Source organism: Triticum urartu, chromosome 7A (genome assembly GCF_056163025.1).
Source record: "Triticum urartu cultivar PI428250 chromosome 7A, HENAU_Tu73, whole genome shotgun sequence".
NCBI classification, from domain to species: domain Eukaryota; kingdom Viridiplantae; phylum Streptophyta; class Magnoliopsida; order Poales; family Poaceae; genus Triticum; species Triticum urartu.
The window spans coordinates 671,681,380-671,701,612 of record NC_141879.1 but is presented as its reverse complement, the minus strand read 5'-3'; the positions used below and the strand labels follow the sequence as shown (position 1 = coordinate 671,701,612).

The window sequence follows — 20,233 nt, the reverse complement described above, 5'->3', positions numbered from 1 at the left end:
TGGAATTCAGATGATTACTCGTCGATCCATGCTCTGAATTCAGACATCGATGTGGGTAACAACTTTTTTTAACGTGCGATACAAGTTTGGGCTGGGAATCTTGGATCGGCCGGTAAAGAAGTACGGGTAAAATGAAGTAAATGGAGACGATCAGACCAACACGGGTGTGCACAAGGCCCAGTCAAAAGCCCCAAAAAGAAGTCTGGCTCAAGAAGGTTGTGCATGGTGAAGAAGTCAAGATGAACCCCTCCAGGATCCTATCTTGATGTGCATCCACATGAACAAATAGAATGGCTAAAGATAGTAAACTTTGCACCGACTGGCCCTGGTTTTGCTCTCAGCCGTGCTCACAAGTTGTTATCCCCGGCATGAGGAGAAGAACCTACTAGCTACCGTATGAAAAACCAGCACCAATCTCTCTCCCAAGTTTCAAGCCAATCTTCCAGTTTCATCATCGCCGGCACCATCTTTTTCGGAGTTCTCTCCCCGTCGCCTCACCGGTAACATCTTATCATCTCTTGCAAATCGTCCACATGCATTTCGAATTACCATGATCGTAGCTTCATCCTTGTGAATTCTCTGGTCCATCCAGGTAGTTATCAAAGAGGGAAGGCATGCAAGGCCCTCCTGGTCTGCGTCCTCCGGCCCCATTCTACCCCGGCGGATACCCTCCTCCGCCGGGCTGGCCTGGTTACCCTATGCCATTTGTTCCGGTGCAAGGGTACGGAGCTCCACCCGGTGCGTATCCTCAACCCGGAGGATACCCTCCGGCCGGGTATCCACAACAACATGGCCATGCGCAGCCCGCTGGCTATGACGTCCATGATAAATCGAAGAAGAAGTCTTCAAAGAAAGGTATTTTTCACATCTTTCGCATTCTCCATGTCATTGCTTGTCATGGTTACCTTGCTAGGAAGGGCCGGAATGCAAAACCTTATTTTGGGACATACATAAGACACGTATTGAAATACCATGTATGCAGGAAAAAAAGGTAAGGGTGGTGGCTTCGGCTCATTCCTCGCCGGTGCCGCTAGCGGCGCAGTTACGGTACTTGGAGCTGTATTGGCTGAAGATGAAGAACAGTCTTCTGGCAAGTTCAAATGGAAGTGATAAACCAAGAAAAAGAATGCAATTACCATTTTGTCTTTCGGTCGGTTCAGCAAAAAATTACTTATATACTTCTAAGAAAAAAAATGCAATTACCATCATAATGCCGGTTATTTCTCTCTTATGGATTTGTAGTACAATATGATCTATCGGAGATTTGTTCAGCACATAAGACAAAGATTAAATGCTCGAATCTATATACATGCATCAATAGAAGGACAGAAAGGCGGCTAGACCTAAGTTTTGCATGCCTGCAGTTACTGCTATGTAAAATTCTTCAATGATTTTTTCGATGGAAAATATGTTTTGCTGCCCGCGCACCATCTTGTTGTAATTACCGGCATGCTCACGCCTCTCCGTCATTGGATTCACATCGTGCAGATAGTGGCTGTTTGTGAGGGACTACACTCGACTTCTCGTTGTGCGAAGGCGAGGGAAAATGCGAACATGTGTCGTAATCAACAAACGTGCTTTCCTTATCCAAAATATGTGCTTCAATGGGAGGGCCGCGATTAGTGTACGTGAGTACACCACGAATTGATGAATTGGTCGTAATGGACGTCACTTTGTCACCACCCAAAATTGTTCGAGTGGTGTTGGGGAGAGAGAGGTTAGTAAAATTGTACGTATTTGTGCACGCATATCGAAGGATTTAGCTTTTGATAGTGTTGTTTCCCCTCATTTCCACATGTGTGCCCGCTCGAACTCTACGGTTCCCTTCAGGTTGTAACACTAACACTTGTAGACCTATCATCTCGGAGAGAAGGCAGGGTGGTGGCAGAGAGGGGGGGGGGGGGGGGGGGATGTCGGCGGGAGGCGAGCCTCGGAGTCACCTATCAGGGCGACATATAAGGGACTCTTGTTTTTCCGGTTGTTCTAGTTGGCCAGGAGAACTTATCCCTAGATTGAGGCGGCCAACAACGTCAAGGATATTCCGTCGGGCATCATGGAATCCGGTCCTATCTATGCATAGAGGTATCATGGTTCCCTACCCCTCACATCACACATAAGAGATAGGTGGGGGGCATGGATGGGTTCAACGTGGCCGGTTGTGGATGGTGGGGAACGGAGGCTCGTCGTAATCGCCTCTGAGGGCAGTTTTTTGACAGATAGAGTTGCTTGGCCCAACCGAGAAACCTCTATATGGGGTGAAAGATTTATTTTTGATCTAGGTAAAATCCAAGTGTAATAAACAGAAACTCCTTGATGAAATTTGAAAAATACAGATACGAATGGTGAGCTTCAAGTATGAGACAAGACAGCGGAGGATGATAAGCAGTGCACCATCCAACACGAATACTCGTGTGAATCGGTTGGAACGATTTCTCTGTACTGTCATGATGTTTGATGAATATATCAGAATTTTTTTTTAAAAAAAGATAATTGAAATGATTTGTCCACAAAATAAATCTTCAGAACAAGGGCCGGAAATTAAAGAAGAACGATGAGCTTCCCCTGGCAGATAGTCGTACGCGGTTGGAGAATAGTTTACCGACTGAATTACTGTGCCCACGATCCTAAAAAAAAAAATTACTGTGCCCACGTACCTCGTAGAAAGAGAAGCGGTTACCTGTAGTGCGCTGGTGACGCAGGAAAAATCGGTCGCCGGTGGTCAAGCACGGAGGTTGGCTTCATAGGCCGTAAACGGCAAAATTCCACGGCCCGGAAGGAGGCGCGCCGACCCGAGGAGTTGCCCGGATTGGCAACGCATGAAGGCGCCCGCGCCCGCTTCTGAATTCTACTGTGTTCTGCTGCTACAGTCGCTCGGTCACGCCGGCGGGGATACACTGCTGAAAGCCGATAAACTGTTGCATACACAAGGAGGGGCCCCGGTCTGCCACCACAGGAGCAGAGTGGTCAAAGCCACTCCACTCCGGTAGTCAGTCGCGGACGAAGCTTCCCGGAAACTGCACTGCATGTCGCCGGTACGTACTCTGCTCTCTCTCACTGCAGGAGAGGAGCCACCTGACCTAACCTTCCTGGTGCTCTGCTCCCTGCATATAGCCCCCCTGCTCCTGCTGCTACCTCTGCGGTTCGTTTCAGAAGTACAGTTTCAGGTTTGGCCCCGAAGGAACAAGAACTCGACAAGATCAAGAGGAAAGCAGCCGCGTCCGCGTTCGACCAAGCGTAGCAAACGTGCAACACAAGGTAACAATCAATCAAACCTGTCTACGACACCCGCAATGCTTCTCCTCCTGCCGCGAATCTCTTCTTGATGGTACCGTCACCGCCGCCACTGACCGGCGTGCGCTTCCCTTGCATGCTCGGCCGCTCCAGGAGAAGAGGAGATGGGCCGCGGGAGGGTGGAGATCAGGCGGATCGCCAACGACGTCTCGCGGCGGGCCACCTTCGGCAAGCGCAGCGCCGGGCTGCTCAAGAAGGCGCGGGAGCTCGCCGTGCTCTGCGACGTCGACCTCGGCGTCCTCGTCTTCGACGGCGCCGGCAGCGGCAGGCACGCCCACTACTGCAGCCCCAACACCAGGTTCGCCCGTCCGTTCCTTCCTCCATCTTCTCAGCCCAGTCTCATGGCTCCACCGTCTCGGTTCATTCCGGATTGCTCTGTCACTCAAGCCTAGTACTCTGGATTTGGTTCTGCGATGCTCTGTCTAGCTTGGTGCCCCCTCTGCCGTGTTTACTATCGGATTGCTCTCTTCTTAATACTAGTACAAGTTTATATGTGTGTGGTGCACCGGTGATTCATTCTCGACAAGCGAGATTCTGCATTCTCTTCAGATTAACTTACTCAAGTCACTTGAAAACCTTAAGAATTATCCAATGCCAATCGATCTGCTGTGCAGACGCCATTAATTTGTCATTTGTGTGAAAGAGAGTATGACATTAGTATTGTTAAGTATATATGTTGTGTTTGTCTTGTACAGGCCCAGGCCCATAGTCTAGAGTGAGGCCCAGGCCCATGTAACCTTGTATATATCTCTCTCCTCCTCAATACAGAAAACTGTTCGGTCATTCTTTCTTTCTCACATTTTCTAACATGGTATCAGAGCAGGACCAAACCCTAGTCCCTCTTCCAGCCGCCACCCATGAAATCACCGCCGGTGAGGTGATTCAGGCGGATTTGTCTGGTGAGGAGACATCCACATCGCTGCCCCATCCCATCTTCGTCATCAACCTGTAGGAGCTGCTCTCCAGCAGCTCCTCTGTGTGTCCTCACAGCTACTCTGTGAGAATACTTCCCCTGCTCTCCAGCAGCCATCTCCAGCAAGCTCTTGGTGCCTTCCCTGCTCTACAGCAAGCTCCAAGCGTTCCCCTTCTATCCAGTAAGATCCAACAAGCTCCACCTTCTATCCAGTGAGATCCAGATCCAGCTTCTGTTTGTGGCTGTCTGCTGCTCTTCTCTTGTTGCTGCCTGCAGCTGCTATCAGATTGGGTGTTTCCAGCTGCTGACCGCTCACCACTATGGCAAGAAATGATTTCGAATTTGGTTCTTTGATCATAGATATCAAGCTTGATGGTTCAAACTACAGGGAATGGGCATTTTCTGCCCGGACTGTCTTGAGGACAGCTGATTTTGTTTCTCATCTGACAGATGATCCACCTAGTCCAAATGATGATGCAGCAAGGAAGTCTTGGCAAAAGATCGATGATCGTGTGATGGGAGTTTTAATTCTGGGTGTTGAACCCTCACTCCGAATGAGTCTTGAGCATCACACTTCAGCTAAAGGGATATGGAAGTACTTTGAGCAGCGCTACCTTCAGCCCAGCAGTGCACTTCATTTCTCCTTGTTGCAGAATTTACACAACACTCGGCAGCCAGAAGACATGTCCATAGAAGAGTACTATGGAGCTTTCACTCGCATCACTGGGCAGCTAGGTTCCATGGTTCCAAAGGGTAATTCTGGTTGTGAGTCATGTGCAGCAAAGGAAAAGTATGACCATCAGACTCTCATGTTTCAGTTTGTGATGGGTCTCAAGCCAGACTTTGAGAACATTCGCACTCAATTGCTTGGTCGTACGACTCCTCCCACCTTGACAGAGGCACTTGCTAGCTTGATCGCTGAGGAGACTCGTCTCCGTTCTCTTGGGGCTACTTCTGCGCAGACTCTACACACTAGTGTTCTGGCTTTTCCTCAACGGCCAGGTGCCTCCAAGGCCACACCTTCAACTGTCGTCTGCTCGTTCTGCAAGAAGGCAGGACACCACAGAGATGGTTGTTTCAAGCTTCATCCAGAGTTGTTAGCTGAGTTTCAGGCTAGACGGGCCATCAATCAGCAGCATCGTGCACCCCATGCTCCTTATCAGCAGCAAGCTCCTTATCAGCAACAAGCGAGGGGTGCTTCTACATCTGTTCTCTCTCAGCCCGCTGTTGCTGCAACCCAGCCTTGGGTTTTGGACTCTGGAGCTTCTTTCCATGTGACCTCTGATCACTCTCAGCTTGTGTCTTGCCAGCCAGTGCGGGATGGTGCCTCTGTTCAGACTGCTGATGGTACACCTTGTTCTATTACTCATCAGGGTTCTCTTTGCACATCCAAGTTTTCTGTTCCTGCCATCTCCTTTGCTCCAGAGCTGTCCATGAATCTTATGTCTGTTGGCCAGCTTGCTGATATGAACTACTTTGTTGGTTTTGATGACTCATTTTGTTATGTGCAGGACCGTCAGAGCAAGAGGGTCATTGGAACTGGCCATCGCCGTAGAGGATCCACATCCCTCTACATCCTTGACACCTTACACCTTCCTTCAGCTTCCACCACATCCGCGTTCCAGATGGCTGCATCAACATCAAGATCCACTTCGTCGTTTTCTTTTGCCCAGTGGCACCATCGCTTAGGTCACTTGTGTGGTTCTCGTTTATCTACCCTTGTTCGACAAGGTGTTTTGGGTCATGTTTCCATAGATGCTGGTTTTCACTGTAAGGGTTGTAAGCTAGGGAAACAAATACAGCTTCCATACTCTTCCAGCACTACTCATTCTAGTCATCCTTTTGATTTAGTGCACTCTGATGTATGGGGTCCTTCCCCCTTTGTTTCGAAAGGTAGCCACAAACATTATGTCATATTTGTTGATGATCACTCTCGACATACTTGGGTCTATTTTATGAAGCATCGTTCTGAGTTGTTTTCTATATATAAGGCTTTTGTACATATGGTCCATACTCAGTTTTCCAGTGTTGTTCGTGTTTTTCGTTCTGACTCCGGGGGGGAGTATCTATCTACTGCTTTTCGTGAGTTTCTCTCATCTGAGGGTACTCTCCCTCAGCTTTCATGCCCTGGTGCCCATGCTCAGAATGGCGTTGCTGAGCGTAAGCATCGCCATATTGTTGAGACAGCTCGTACCCTTCTGATTTCTTCCTTTGTCCCCACTCATTTTTGGGGTGAAGCTATCTCAACTGCTGTTTATCTTATTAATCTCCAACCTTCTACTCGCCTTGAAGGCAAGTGTCCTGGTGAGGTTTTGTTTGGTTCTCCTCCCACGTATGACCACCTCCGTGTCTTTGGTTGTACTTGTTATGTTCTTTTAGCACCTCGTGAGCGTACCAAGTTGACTGCTCAGTTTGCTCAGTGTGTCTTCCTTGGATATAGTCTTGAACATAAGGGCTACCGTTGCTATGATTCTTCTGCTCGCCGCATTCGCTTTTCTCGCGATGTCACTTTTGTTGAGGATCAACCCTTCTTCTATTCCCCTTCCACTAAACCATCATCCTCAACTTCTTTAGAGTCTACCTCGTTTCTTTCACTTCCACCTATCTTTTTAGATGAGTCCATAGCTGAACAACCTTCCTCTGTCCTAACATCAGAACCATCTCCACCACATGTTTCATCTCCTTCCTCACCAGCTCCTTTCTCTCTTCCACTAGCTCCACCTCTAGATAGTCTTCCTTTCCATTACACTCGTCGTTATTCTACTCCTCCAGTCAATACTTTCCATTACACTCGTCGTTCTAAAGTTCCATGTGACACGCAGTCATCTATGCCTTTGTCTTCTACTCCTCCAGCCAGTACTACTGATCCTTGCACTGACGGCTCTTCTCTAGCAACGCGATACAAAAAGGACTTATATGCAGGGGCTGTTTCTGAGCCTAGTACCTATCAGGAGGCAGTTGTGTCACCTGAGTGGCAACTGGCTATGTCTGAGGAGCTTGCAGCCTTAGAGCGTACTGGTACATGGGATTTGGTACCATTACCTCCTCGTTCAGTCCCTATCACTTGCAAATGGGTGTATAAGGTTAAAACCAAGTCAAATGGTTCTGTGGAACGCTACAAGGCTCGCCTTGTTGCAAGAGGTTTTCAGCAGTCTCATGGGAAAGATTATGATGAGACATTTGCTCCTGTTGCTCACATGACTTCAGTTCGAACTCTAATTGCTGTGGCTGCTACTCGGTCATGGAAAATTTCCCACATGGATGTGAAGAATGCCTTCCTTCATGGTGATTTACATGAGGAAGTATATATGCAGCCACCTCCAGGTATCAAGGTTCCATCAGGTCATGTTTGTCGTCTTCGAAAGGCTCTTTATGGGCTTAAGCAAGCCCCTCGTGCCTGGTTTGAGCGGTTTAGTTCTGTGATTCAAGCTGCCGGTTTTTCTCCTTGTGAACATGACCCTGCACTCTTCATTCATACATCTGAGCATGGCCGTACATTGCTTCTACTTTATGTAGATGACATGTTGATCACTGGAGATGATGTTGGGTATATTGATTTTGTTAAGAAAAAATTGAGTGAACAATTCCAGATATCAGATTTGGGGTCTCTCAGCTATTTTCTCGGGATTGAGGTCGAGCATACTGATGATGGTTACTATATCTCCCAGCAAAAGTACACTCAGGATTTGATTCTTTGCTCAGGTCTCACTGACACGCGCATTGCTGCTACACCTATGGAGCTTCATCTGCAGTTGCGTCCTACTGATGGCACTCCTCTTGAGGATCCCTCTCGCTATCGTCACATTGTTGGCAGTCTAGTGTACCTCACAGTGACCAGACCTGACATCGCACATGCAGTCCATATTCTCAGTCAATTTGTCTGTGCTCCCACCTCAGTTTATCATGGTCACCTATTCCGAGTCCTTAGGTATTTAAGGGGAACTACATCTTGCCGCTTGTTCTATGCTAATTCCAGTCAGCTCCAGCTTCATGCTTACTCTGATTCCACTTGGGCGAGTGATCCTATTGATCGTCGCTCGGTCACTGGCTATTGCATATTTCTTGGTACATCTCTCATTGCATGGAAATCAAAGAAGCAAACTGCTGTGTCTCGCTCCAGCGCCGAGGCAGAGCTTAGGGCTCTTTCTACTACTACAGCAGAGATTGTATGGCTTCGCTGGCTATTGGATGATCTTGGTGTCTTATGTCATACACCAACACCTCTTCTTTGTGACAACACTGCTGCTATTCAGATTGCTAATGATCCAGTCAAGCATGAGTTGACCAAACACATTGGTGTGGATGCCTTTTTCACTCGATCTCATTGTCAACAATCAACTGTCAAGCTACAATATGTCCCATCAGAGCTTCAAGTCGCAGATTTCTTCACCAAGGCACAAACTAGAGATCAGCATAGGTTTCACACTCTCAAACTTGGTGTATCAGATGCTGCTGACCCACCTTAAGTTTGAAGGGGGGTGTTAAGTATATATGTTGTGTTTGTCTTGTACAGGCCCAGGCCCATAGTCTAGAGTGAGGCCCAGGCCCATGTAACCTTGTATATATCTCTCTCCTCCTCAATACAGAAAACTGTTCGGTCATTCTTTCTTCCTCACGTTTTCTAACAGTATCTACTTTGCCGGGACTGTGAGCCCGCTGAACTTATGATGTTAGATCTGTGAGGATTATTCCTGGTTGGATGCTGCCTTGTGACTTTATTAATTTAAAGCCGGACGCTTCGTGCGTCTTCGTTTAAAAAAAGAAAAAGAAAAAAGAGAGTATGAGAACGAACTTTGGCATGCCATCGTACGTAGCTGCAGTATTGGGATGCTCTGGCTGTGTTTCATGCTCAAGTTGGTCAAATGCCATGCGTTTTAACTTGCCTCTGATTCCAATCGTATGGCGTCTTCAGATTACGATTCATGATTAGTTTCTGAACCTTACATAAGCACCACCTGTTAAAGTAAACAAATACTCTCTCTATAAACAAATGTAAGAGCGTTTAGATCACTACTTTAGTGATCTAAACGCTCTTATATTTCTTCACGGAGGGAGTACTCGTCGCCGGCATTCCATTTGTACATGCGAAATCGTAGCATAACTTAAAACAAGAGATACCTGATGACTGAAACTTGTGGATCATGCATAAACCTGATCACGTGCATGTATAATAGTCTAGTGATGACACACTTCACTTGTCATCTATTCAGCTGGACCGAGCTAATTCAGCGCTACGACAGCATCACCAACGACCAGTTGCAGGGGAATGAGGGCACAAATCATCATGATCATCAGGTTAACAAACAAGGAAGCACATCTAGTCATGTACTACATAGTACAATTTGTACACTGAGAGTTAACTGCATGATTGCATTCTGATCGACATATGTGATTCTTGCACACAGCAACTGTTGACGGATATCGCAAGGTTGAGGCGAGAGCGTGACCATCTCGAGGCCACCCTGCAGAGGCACACCGGAGAAGACCTGCCATCGGGCGCGACCGCGGCGGAGCTCCGTGATCTGGAGCAGCGGCTAGAATGCGCGTTGGATAAAGTCCGTGAAATGAAGGTACACATACACACCACGGCCTGCACAAAATTCACTTCGGCTCACTTGTAGCTGTCAGTGTTTGAATGAATGGTTACATGGCTTTCTTGCGTGCAGGATAAACTGATGGAGGAGCAGTTGGACGAATCACACAACAGGGTAAGTACGTAGCTGTAATTGTATGGGAACCGGAATGATTTAAGATGCAGACAAGCAACTGTGAATGATCCTGCTCTGTTCATCTGTTGGTGTGTCATTCAGGTGCACATCCTGGAGGAGCAGAACAGCTTCCTTCGCCACATGGTATGGTAGGAGTGATTTGCGTCGCTGCGTCCTCCGTGCCTGCCTCCTATACTGAGCTTCTGAATGCGTCTCTACTCTTTGTCAGATGAGCGAGGAGGGGCGGCAACGTGCTGCCGTGGAGGCGTCGGCGGTGGTGGCGGAGCTCATGGCGCCGATACAGCCGGCGACGCTGTTCGGGGGCTTCTTCCCGGAGGTGGAGGAGGAGGCAGTGACTTCGCTGCGGCTGTGGCCGTAGCAGCTCCCCTGGCCCGGGGCTGGAACTGTTATTTTGCAGATTGATGAGTAGAAGGAGATGATAGACTGACGGAATTCGACGGAGGTTAATTATTTTTAGCCAGTGAAACTTACTAATAGTAGCAGGCCACTAGTACTTACGTTCTGAGGCCATATATATAGGTAACAAGTAGTGGCAGACGCCAGTATTTTGCCAACGCCATATGTACAAATGTGTTCCGTTTTGGCTCCACATGATTTCCCGTATGTTCATATGAAATTTACCGCAGTGTTCTTTTAAACATCAGTGTTGATACTTGACGTGAATGGATTGATGATCAACATGTCTACTTCCTACTTGGATCTGTTTGGATATGGAGCTTCCTTCTTCCTTTGCCACGCGAGAGGGAGCATTGTGGCCCGTCGGGCCTGGTGCCGATCGATCGAGAGAGACGGGCGGAGAACGTGGGCTGAAATTAGAGATTGTGCCTATACTTCCATGAAAATGTTGTCAGGCAGAAATGAAATAGAAATAGAAATTTACATGTCTTCCCTCGTGCAAACTCTTTACATGGCAGAAATAGAAATAGTATACAACGACTGCTGCTCCTTTTCCGTTTGAACCAACGTGATGATATCTTCTCGTAATACTCAAACTGAAATCCTTCCAAATTATCTCCATCGACGTGTCTGGCCATGTTAGCTCCACCATCGTAACTTAAGGCTTCAAGTTTCTTATGCATGCATGGCTGTACGCACATGTACTTCTCCCCGCGTAATGCATGCACGGCCAACATCTCATTTCCCTCTTTCTTAAACGAGTGTGTCTCTGTCAATACCATAATATGCATGCATGTAACTTCAACAAATTCTGCAATCTTATTTGTGTACTGTTTATCAACGGCAGTATAGTTTGGCACATATACATCCTTAACAGTAACTAATGGAACAACGATAACTTGATCCTGGTGGGTAGCTTGTACGTCGTCGTTGTCATTGGTCCGACTACAATTGAAACTGGTCGTATCATCTACAATGTTGTTGTGTTGGGGAACGTAATAATTTCAAAAAAATTCCTACGCACACACAAGATCATGGTGATGCATAGCAACGAGAGAGGAGAGTGTTGTCCATGTACCCTCGTAGACCAAAAGCGGAAGCGTTAGCACAACGCGGTTGATGTAGTCATACGTCTTCACGATCCGACCGATCAAGTACCGAACGCACGGCACCTCCGAGTTCTGCACACGTTCAACTCGATGACGTCCCTCGAACTCCGATCCAGCCGAGTGTTGAGGGAGAGTTTCGTCAGCACGACGGCGTGGTGACGATAATGATGTTCTACCGACGCAGGGCTTCGCCTAAGCACCGCTACGATATGATCGAGGTGGATTATGGTGGAGGGGGACACCGCACACGGCTAAGAGATCAAGAGATCAATTGTTGTGTCTTTGGGGTGCCCCTGCCCCCGTATATAAAGGAGTGGAGGAGGGGGAGGGCCGACCCTCTCTATGGCGCGCCCTAGGGGAGTCCTACTCGCACCAGGAGTAGGATCCCCCCTTTCCTAGTAGAACTAGGAGCCCTTCCAAGTAGTAGGAGTAGGAGGGATGGAAAGGCAAGGGAAAAGGAGAAGGAAGGAAGGGGGCGCTCCCCCTCCCTAGTCCAATTCGGACCAGCCCATGCGGAGGGGTGCGTCCACCCTTTGAGGCCTTTCTCTCCTTTCCCGTATGGCCCATTAAGGCCCAACACGAATTTCCGTAACTCCCGAAAATACCTGAATCACTCGGAACCTTTCTGATGTCCGAATATAGTCGTCCAATATATTGATCTTTACTTCTCGACCATTTCGAGACTCCTCATCATGTCCCCGATCTCATTCGGGACTCCGAACTCCTTCGGTACATCAAAACACATAAACTCATAATATAACCGTCATCGAACTTTAAGCGTGCGGACCCTATGGGTTCGAGAACTATGCAGACATGACCGAGACACGTCTCCGGTCAATAACCAATAGCGGAACCTGGATGCTCATATTGGCTCCTACATATTCTACGAAGATCTTTATCGGTCAAACCGCATAACAACATACGTTGTTCCCTTTGTCATCGGTATGTTACTTGCCCGAGATTCGACCGTCGGTATCTCAATACCTAGTTCAATCTCGTTACCGGCAAGTCTCTTTACTCGTTCCGTAACACATCATCCCACAACTAACTCATTAGTTGCAATGCTTGCAAGGCTTATAGTGATGTGCATTACCGAGTGGGCCCAGAGATACCTCTCCGACAATCGGAGTAACAAATCCTAATCTCGAAATACGCCAACCCACAAGTACCTTCGGAGACACCTGTAGAGCACCTTTATAATCACCCAGTTACGTTGTGACGTTTGGTAGCACACAAAGTGTTCCTCCGGTAAACGGGAGTTGCATAATCTTATAGTCATAGGAACATGTATAAGTCATGAAGAAAGCAATAGCAACAAACTAAACGATCAAGTGCTATGCTAATGGAATGGGTCAAGTCAATCACATCATTCTCTAATGATGTGACCCCGTTAATCAAATGACAACTCATGCCTATGGCTAGGAAACTTAACCATCTTTGATTCAACGAGCTAGTCAAGTAGAGGCATACTAGTGACATATTGTTTGTCTATGTATTCACACATGTATTATGTTTCCGGTTAATACAATTCTAGCATGAATAATAAACATTTATCATGATATAAGGAAATAAACAATAACTTTATTATTGCCTCTAGGGCATATTTCCTCCAGTCTCCCACTTGCAATAGAGTCAATAATCTAGTTCACATCGCCTTGTGATTTAACATCAATAGTTCACATTACCATGTGATTAACACCCATAGTTCACATCGTCATGTGACCAACACCCAAAGGGTTTACTAGAGTCAATAATCTAGTTCACATCGCTATGTGATTAATACCCAAAGAGTACTAAGATGTGATCATATTTTACTTGTGAGGGAAGTTTAGTCAACGGGTCTGCCACATTCAGATCCGTATGTATTTTGCAAATTTCTATGTCAACAATGCTCTACACGGAGCTACTCTAGCTAATTTCTCCCACTTTCAATATGTATCCAGATTGAGACTTTGTGTCATCTGGATTAGTGTCAAAACTTGCATCGACGTAACCCTTTACGACGAACCTTTTGTCACCTCCATAATCGAGAAACATATCCTTATTCCACTAAGGATAATTTTGACCAATGTCTAGTGATCTACTCCTAGATCACTATTGTACTCCCTTGCCAAACTCAGGGCAGGGTATACAATAGGTCTGGTACACAACATGGCATACTTTATAGAACCTATGGTTGAGGCATAGGGAATGACTTTCATTCTCTCTCTATCTTCTGCCGTGGTCGGGTTTTGAGTCTTACTCAACTTCACTCCTTGTAACACAGGCAAGAACTCCTTCTTTGACTGTTCCATTTTGAACTACTTCAAAATCTTGTCAAGGTATGTACTCATTGAAAAACTTATCAAGCGTCTTGATCTATCTCTATAGATCTTGATGCTCAATATGTAAGCAGCTTCACCGAGGTCTTTCTTTGAAAAACTCCTTTCAAATATTCCTTCATGCTTTGCAGAATAATTCTACATTATCTCCGATCAACAATATGTCATTCACATATACTTATCAGAAATGTTGTAGTGCTCCCACTCACTTTCTTGTAAATACAGGCTTCACTGCAAGTCTGTATAAAACTATATGCTTTGATCAACTTATCAAAGCGTATATTCCAACTCCGAGATGCTTGCACCAGTCCATAGATGGATCGTTGGAGCTTGCATATTTTGTTAGTACCTTTAGGATTGACAAAACCTTCTGGTTGCATCATATACAACACTTCTTTAATAAATCCATTAAGGAATGCAGTTTTGTTTATCCATTTGCCAGATTTCAAATGTGGCAATTGCTAACATGATTCGGACAGACTTAAGCATAGATACGAGTGAGAAACTCTCATCGTAGTCAACACCTTGAACTTGTCGAAAACCTTTTTGCGACAATTCTAGCTTTGTAGATAGTAACACTACTATCAGTGTCCTTCTTCCTCTTGAAGATCCATTTAATCTCAATGGCTCACCGATCAATGGGCAAGTCAATCAAAGTCCATTCTTTGTTCTCATACATGGATCTCATCTCAGATTTCATGGCCTCAAGCCATTCCGTGGATAATAAAACCTTCTATGGTCATACATGATACGTCTCCAACGTATCTATAATTTTTGATTGCTCCATGCTATATTATCTACTGTTTTGCGCCATATTGGGCTTTATTTTTCGCTTTTATATTACTTTTGGGACTAACCTATTAACCGGAGGCCCAGCCCAAATTTGTTGTTTTATGCCTATTTCAGTGTTTTGAAGAAAAGGAATATCAGACGGAGTCGAAACGGAACGAAATCAACTGGAGAAGTTATTTTTGGAAGGAAACACACCTGATGGACTTGGACCCCACGTCAAGGAAGGAACGAGGTGCTCACGAGGGTGGGGGCGCGCCCTGGGAGGGCGCGCCCCCCTATCTCGTGGGGCCCTCGTGGCTCCCCTGATGTACCTCCTGCACCCATATATACCTACGTGACCTAAAACTTGCAAAACGCACAATAGATCGGGAGTTCTGCCGCCAGAAGCCTCCGTAGCCACCGAAAACCAATCTAGACCCGTTCTGGCACCCTCCCGGAGGGGTCAATCCTTCTCCGGTGGCCATCTTCATCATCCCGGTGCTCTCCATGACGAGGAGGGAGTAGTTCTCCCTCGGGGCTGAGGGTATGTACCAGTAGCTATGTGTTTGATCTCTCTCTCTCTCTCTCGTGTTCTTGATTTTGCACGATCTTGATGTATCGCGAGCTTTGCTATTATAGTTGGATCTTATGTTTCTCCTCCCCCTCTTCTCTCGTGTAATGAATTGAGTTTCCCCTTTGAAGTTATCTTATCGGATTGAGTCTTTAAAGACTTGAGAACACTTGATGTATGTCTTGCCGTGGATATCTGTGGTGACAATGGGATACCATGTGCCACTTGATGTATGTTGAGGTGATCAACTTGCGGGTTTCGTGACATTGGGAACCTATGCATAGGGGTTGACACACATTTTCGTCATGATTCTCCGGTAGGAACTTTGGGGCACTCTTTGAGGTTTTATTTGTTGGTTGAATAGAGGAATCTGAGATTGTGTGATGCATATCGTATAATCATACCCACGGATACTTGAGGTGACATTGGAGTATCTAGGTGACATTAGGGTTTTGGTTGATTTGTGTCTTAAGGTGTTATTCTAGTATGAACTCTAGGGCTGTTTGTGACACTTATAGGAATAGCCCAACAGATTGATTGGAAAGAATAACTTTGAGGTGGTTTCGTACCCTACCATAATCTCTTCGTTCGTTATCCGCTATTAGTGACTTTGGAGTGACTCTTTGTTGCATGTTGAGGGATAGTTATGTGATCCAATTAGGTTAGTATTGTTGAGAGGACTTACACTAGTGAATGTATGAACCCTAGGCCTTGTTTCCTAGCATTGCAATACCGTTTACGCTCACTTTTATCACTTGCTACCTTGCTGTTTTTATTATTTCAGATTACAAATACCTTTATCTACCATCCATATACCACTTGTTTCACCATCTCTTTGCCGAACTAGTGCACCTATACAATTTACCATTGTATTGGGTGTGTTGGGGACACAAGAGACTCTTTGTTATTTGGTTGCAGGGTTGCTTGAGAGAGACCATCTTCATCCTACGCCTCCTACGGATTGATAAACCTTAGGTCATCCACTTGAGGGAAATTTGCTACTGTCCTACAAACCTCTGCGCTTGGAGGCCCAACAATGTCTACAAGAAGAAGGTTGTGTTGTAGACATCAAGCTCTTTCTGGCGCCGTTGCCGGGGAGGTGAGTGCTTGAAGGTATATCTTTAGATCTTGCAATCGAGTCTTTTAGTTTCTTGTTTTATCACTAGTTTAGTTTATAAAAGAAAACTATAAAAAAATGGAATTGAGTTTGTCTTATACGCTTCACCTTTTTAATATCTTTCGTGAGTATGATGGGAAGGATAATTGTGCTCAAGTGCTAGAAGAAGAAATCTATAAAATGTTTGGCACTAAATATTTTAATGATGAGCATGATTGCAATGTTGTTAGTACGAATTCTTTGAATATCCATGATGGTAATGATGATTGCACGAGTTATGATCGAAATGCCTCCTATAAACATGTCAATTTTTGTGGAGTAGACTGGGTTTGCAAGTACACACCAAATAGGGAAGATAGATATTGAAAGAGGCATAAGTACTTAGAAACTAAATTGTTGCAAGAAAGTCTTGATGATTGTGCTAAAAAATTCAATATTTTTCACGCCCCTTGTGAACTTTGCAATGAACACGGTCATTTAAAGCTCCAATGCTATTTGTTTCATGATCAAGTCGTGTCCAAACATTATGATAATTTGATTACCCTTGAGCATCATAAAGAGCTTAGCCTTCTTTTGGGTTACGAAGAAATGAAACGTATAACTAAGCATATTCCAAAATTTAATCTTGATAGAGTTCTTCATTTTTGATCTAGAGAAGATTTATATGTATTGTGCGGTGAATTGCATTGAAAATCCTTATATTGCCAATTATATAAAGAAAAGAAAACAAATAGAAGATGAAGAGAATACTAATGAAAGGGAAGAGACTTCCCAATATCCTCCTATTATTTCTTATAATGAATCAGGTAACGAGGAGGAGCCTTCTATTCAACCAATCTCATTAATAAGGAGCTCCAAAAAGAGGATTGAACCCACACATGATGTGGTGAAGAAGAAGAAAAGAAAAAGGAAGAGAGGTAAAAAAGGTATCTCTTCCAAATAAAGTTGCTCCTATTATTGTTGTGCCTCATGAAAATGAAGATGATACACTTGATGATGATCTCGTTATGCCTATTGCTTGTTGTGATGATTATGATTGGGAAGATAATGATACTCCTTATGATCTTGAAAATCTTTTTGGCACTTTCTTGGAAGAATATTATAATTGTTGTACCATTGGTGCTATTAATACTATTAATTATGAGAGTGATTATGCTTACGATACGAAAAGGCCCAAGCTTGGGGAAGCTATGTTTGATAAGGATGACATATTTGAGAATATATTTGCTGCAATTAATGTTTGTCCCAAGCTTGGGGATGCTATGTTTAATAATGGTGATATTTTTAGTCTTCCAAGTTTTGATATGCAAAGTTGTTATGATGATAGCATGCCTTCTACCTATGATGATTATATTGATGAAAGTGGATTTGGAGAGGTCATGACTTTATTTAGTGATGTATCCACTATTTCAGAAGAGGTTTCAATTGATTATGATGAGAACAAAGTTGCTACTTATGATGATTATTGTGATGAAACTTATGTTATAAAGAGTAGTGATGATTATATTTATAAAACTTGTCATGATTATGAGTACCATTTCTCTGAACATTACTCTTTTAATGTGGAAACAATTAATAGTATTCGAGTCTCTTTTGATGCTCCCACTATTCCGAATGAGAAGAATTTTGCTTGTGTGGAGAGTAATAAAATTTCTATGCTTATAGATCATGAAAAGAATGCTTTAGGTGCTGGTTATATTGTTGAATTCATTCATGATGCTACTTACAATTATTATGAGGGAGGAATATATGCTTTTAGGAATTGCAATAATATCATGTTTCCTCTCTATGTGCTGAAAGTTTTGAAGTTATGCTTGTTTTACCTTCCTATGCAAGTTAATTGTTGTTCCCACAAGTTGTTTGCTCACAAAATCCCTATGCATAGGAAGTGGGTTAGGCTTAAATGTGCTAGTCATATTCTTCATGATGCTCTCTTTATATTTCAATTATTATCTTTTATGTGAGCATCATTGAAATCATCATGCCTAGCTAGGGCGTTAAACGATAGCGCTTGTTGGGAGGCAACCCAATTTTATTTTTTCCTTGCTTTTTATTCCTGTTTAGTAATAAATAATTCATCTAGCATCTGCTTATATGTGGTTTTATGCCTTTAATTAGTGTTTGTGCCAAGTAGAACCTTTGGGAAGACTTTGGGAAAGTCTTGTTGATCATGCTGTCAAAAACAGAAACTTTAGCGCTCACGAGAATTGCTGCAATTTTTATTTGGTGAGTGCTATTTAGTTAATTATTTTTGAATGATTAATAGATAAATTCCTAAGGTCCAGAAATTTATTTGAGAATTTTATGAGTTCCAGAAGTATACGTTTGATCCAGATTACTACAGACTGTTCTGTTTTTGACAGATTCTATTTTTCATGTGTTGTTTACTTATTTTGATGAATCTATGGCTAGTAAAATAGTTTATAAGCCATAGAGAAGTTGGAATACAGTAGGTTTAACACCAATATAAATAAATAATGAGTTCATTACATTACCTTGAAGTGGTGATTTATTTTCTTTCGCTAACGGAGCTTACGAGTTTTCTGTTAAGTTTTGTGTTGTGAAGTTTTCAAGTTTTGGGTAAGGATTCGATGGACTATGGAATAAGGAGTGGCAAGAGAATAAACTTGGGGATGGCCGAGGCACCCCAAGGTAATATTCAAGGATAGCCAAGAGCCTAAGCTTGGGGATGCCCCGGAAGGCATCCCCTCTTTCGTCTTCGTTCATCGGTAACTTTACTTGGAGCTATATTTTTATTCGCCACATGATATGTGTTTTGCTTGGAGCGTCAATTTATTTTGTTAGTATTTGCTTGCTGTTATTTAGAACAATGTTTTGCATCTTTTATTTCAATAAAAGTGGCATTGATAGCCTTTACTATGCCTATGTTACAAGTATACATGTTGCTGTTTGAAAACAGAAAGTTTACCGCTGTTGCAATAATCCCCTAGAAAAGTCAGAATGTGATAAAATGTTGAAACCTTTTGCATGTTAAGCTCTGATAAATTTACTACAGTGGGAATTTTATTTCATAATTTTTGGAGCTAGGGAAGTATGGATGTTGCAACATTCTTTACAGACTATCATGTTTAGGCAGATTGCTGTTATGTTTGCATTGTTTGCATATGTTTGCTTCTTTAATGATTCTATTTGAGGATAGGACTATTAAATATGCAGATGAATTTAGTGCAATGTTGAATAATAATTTTGGTGATTTGCTACAGTAGAGTATGATAAGGTTTTGGCAATGGTTTATACTAACTTATCTCACGAGTCCTTGTTGAGTTTTGTGTGGATGAAGCTTTTGAGATTTAGGGAGACCTTGATATGAGAGGAATTAAGGAGACACAAAATCTCAAGCTTGGGGATGCCCAAGGCACCCTAAGATAATATTTCAAGAAGTCTCAAGCATCTAAGCTTGGGGATGCCCCGGTTGGCATCCCACCTTTCTTCTTCAACATTTATCAGTTAGTATCGGTTGATCTTAAGTTTTTGCTTCTTCACATGATGTTTGCCATTCTTAGAATGTCATTTTATTTTGCTTTGCTTGCTGTTTGAATAGAATACCAAGATCTGAAATTATTAAATGTTAGAGAGTCTTCACATAGTTGCATAATTATTCAACTACTCATTGATCTTCACTTTTATCTTTCGGAGTAGTTTGTCGTTTGCTCTAGCGCTTCACTTATACTTTTTAGAGCATGGTGGTAGTTTTATTTTAAAGAAATAGATGAACTCTCGTTCTTCACTTATATTATTTTGAGAGTCTTAAATAGCATGGTAATTTTCTTAAAATCCTAATATGCTAGGTATTCAAGAATAATAAAAATTCTCTTATGAGTGTGTTGAATACTAAGAGAAGTTTGATACTTGATGATTGTTTTGAGATATGAGGATGGTAATATTAGAGTCATGCTAGTTGAGTAGTTATGAATTTGAGAAATACTTGTGTTGAAGTTTGTGATTCCCGTAGCATGCACGTATGGTGAACCGTTATGTGATGAAGTCGGAGCAT

At 43.8% G+C, this 20,233-nt stretch overlaps 1 protein-coding gene and 1 long non-coding RNA gene across 2 annotated transcripts; both read left to right on the top strand.

The window, feature by feature from the left end:
* The first annotated feature begins 315 nt into the window (after positions 1–315).
* Positions 316–1,427, top strand: LOC147961282 (uncharacterized). The gene is made up of 2 exons (XR_015610811.1): positions 316–855; positions 983–1,427. It is a non-coding gene; the product is annotated as an uncharacterized LOC147961282 (long non-coding RNA).
* A 1,222-nt stretch (positions 1,428–2,649) lies between these two features.
* On the top strand, positions 2,650–10,583 carry LOC147961281 (MADS-box transcription factor 30-like). Its single transcript, XM_087535510.1, has 7 exons — positions 2,650–3,255; positions 3,385–3,589; positions 9,415–9,499; positions 9,610–9,774; positions 9,871–9,912; positions 10,015–10,056; positions 10,142–10,583. The coding sequence occupies exons 1-7, from the start codon at positions 3,024–3,026 to the stop codon at positions 10,289–10,291; spliced, it is 921 nt and encodes a 306-aa protein (XP_087391636.1). The 5' UTR covers positions 2,650–3,023; the 3' UTR covers positions 10,292–10,583.
* Positions 10,584–20,233: the final 9,650 nt, after the last annotated feature.

Coding starts and splice junctions, on each gene's coding strand:
- LOC147961281 (XM_087535510.1), top strand. CDS start 3,024: ATGTCGCCGGTACGTACTCTGCTCTCTCTCACTGCAGGAGAGGAGCCA. Junction 3,256..3,384: donor TAGCAAACGTGCAACACAAG/GTAACAATCAAT, acceptor CGGCCGCTCCAG/GAGAAGAGGAGATGGGCCGC. Junction 10,057..10,141: donor ACAGCTTCCTTCGCCACATG/GTATGGTAGGAG, acceptor ACTCTTTGTCAG/ATGAGCGAGGAGGGGCGGCA.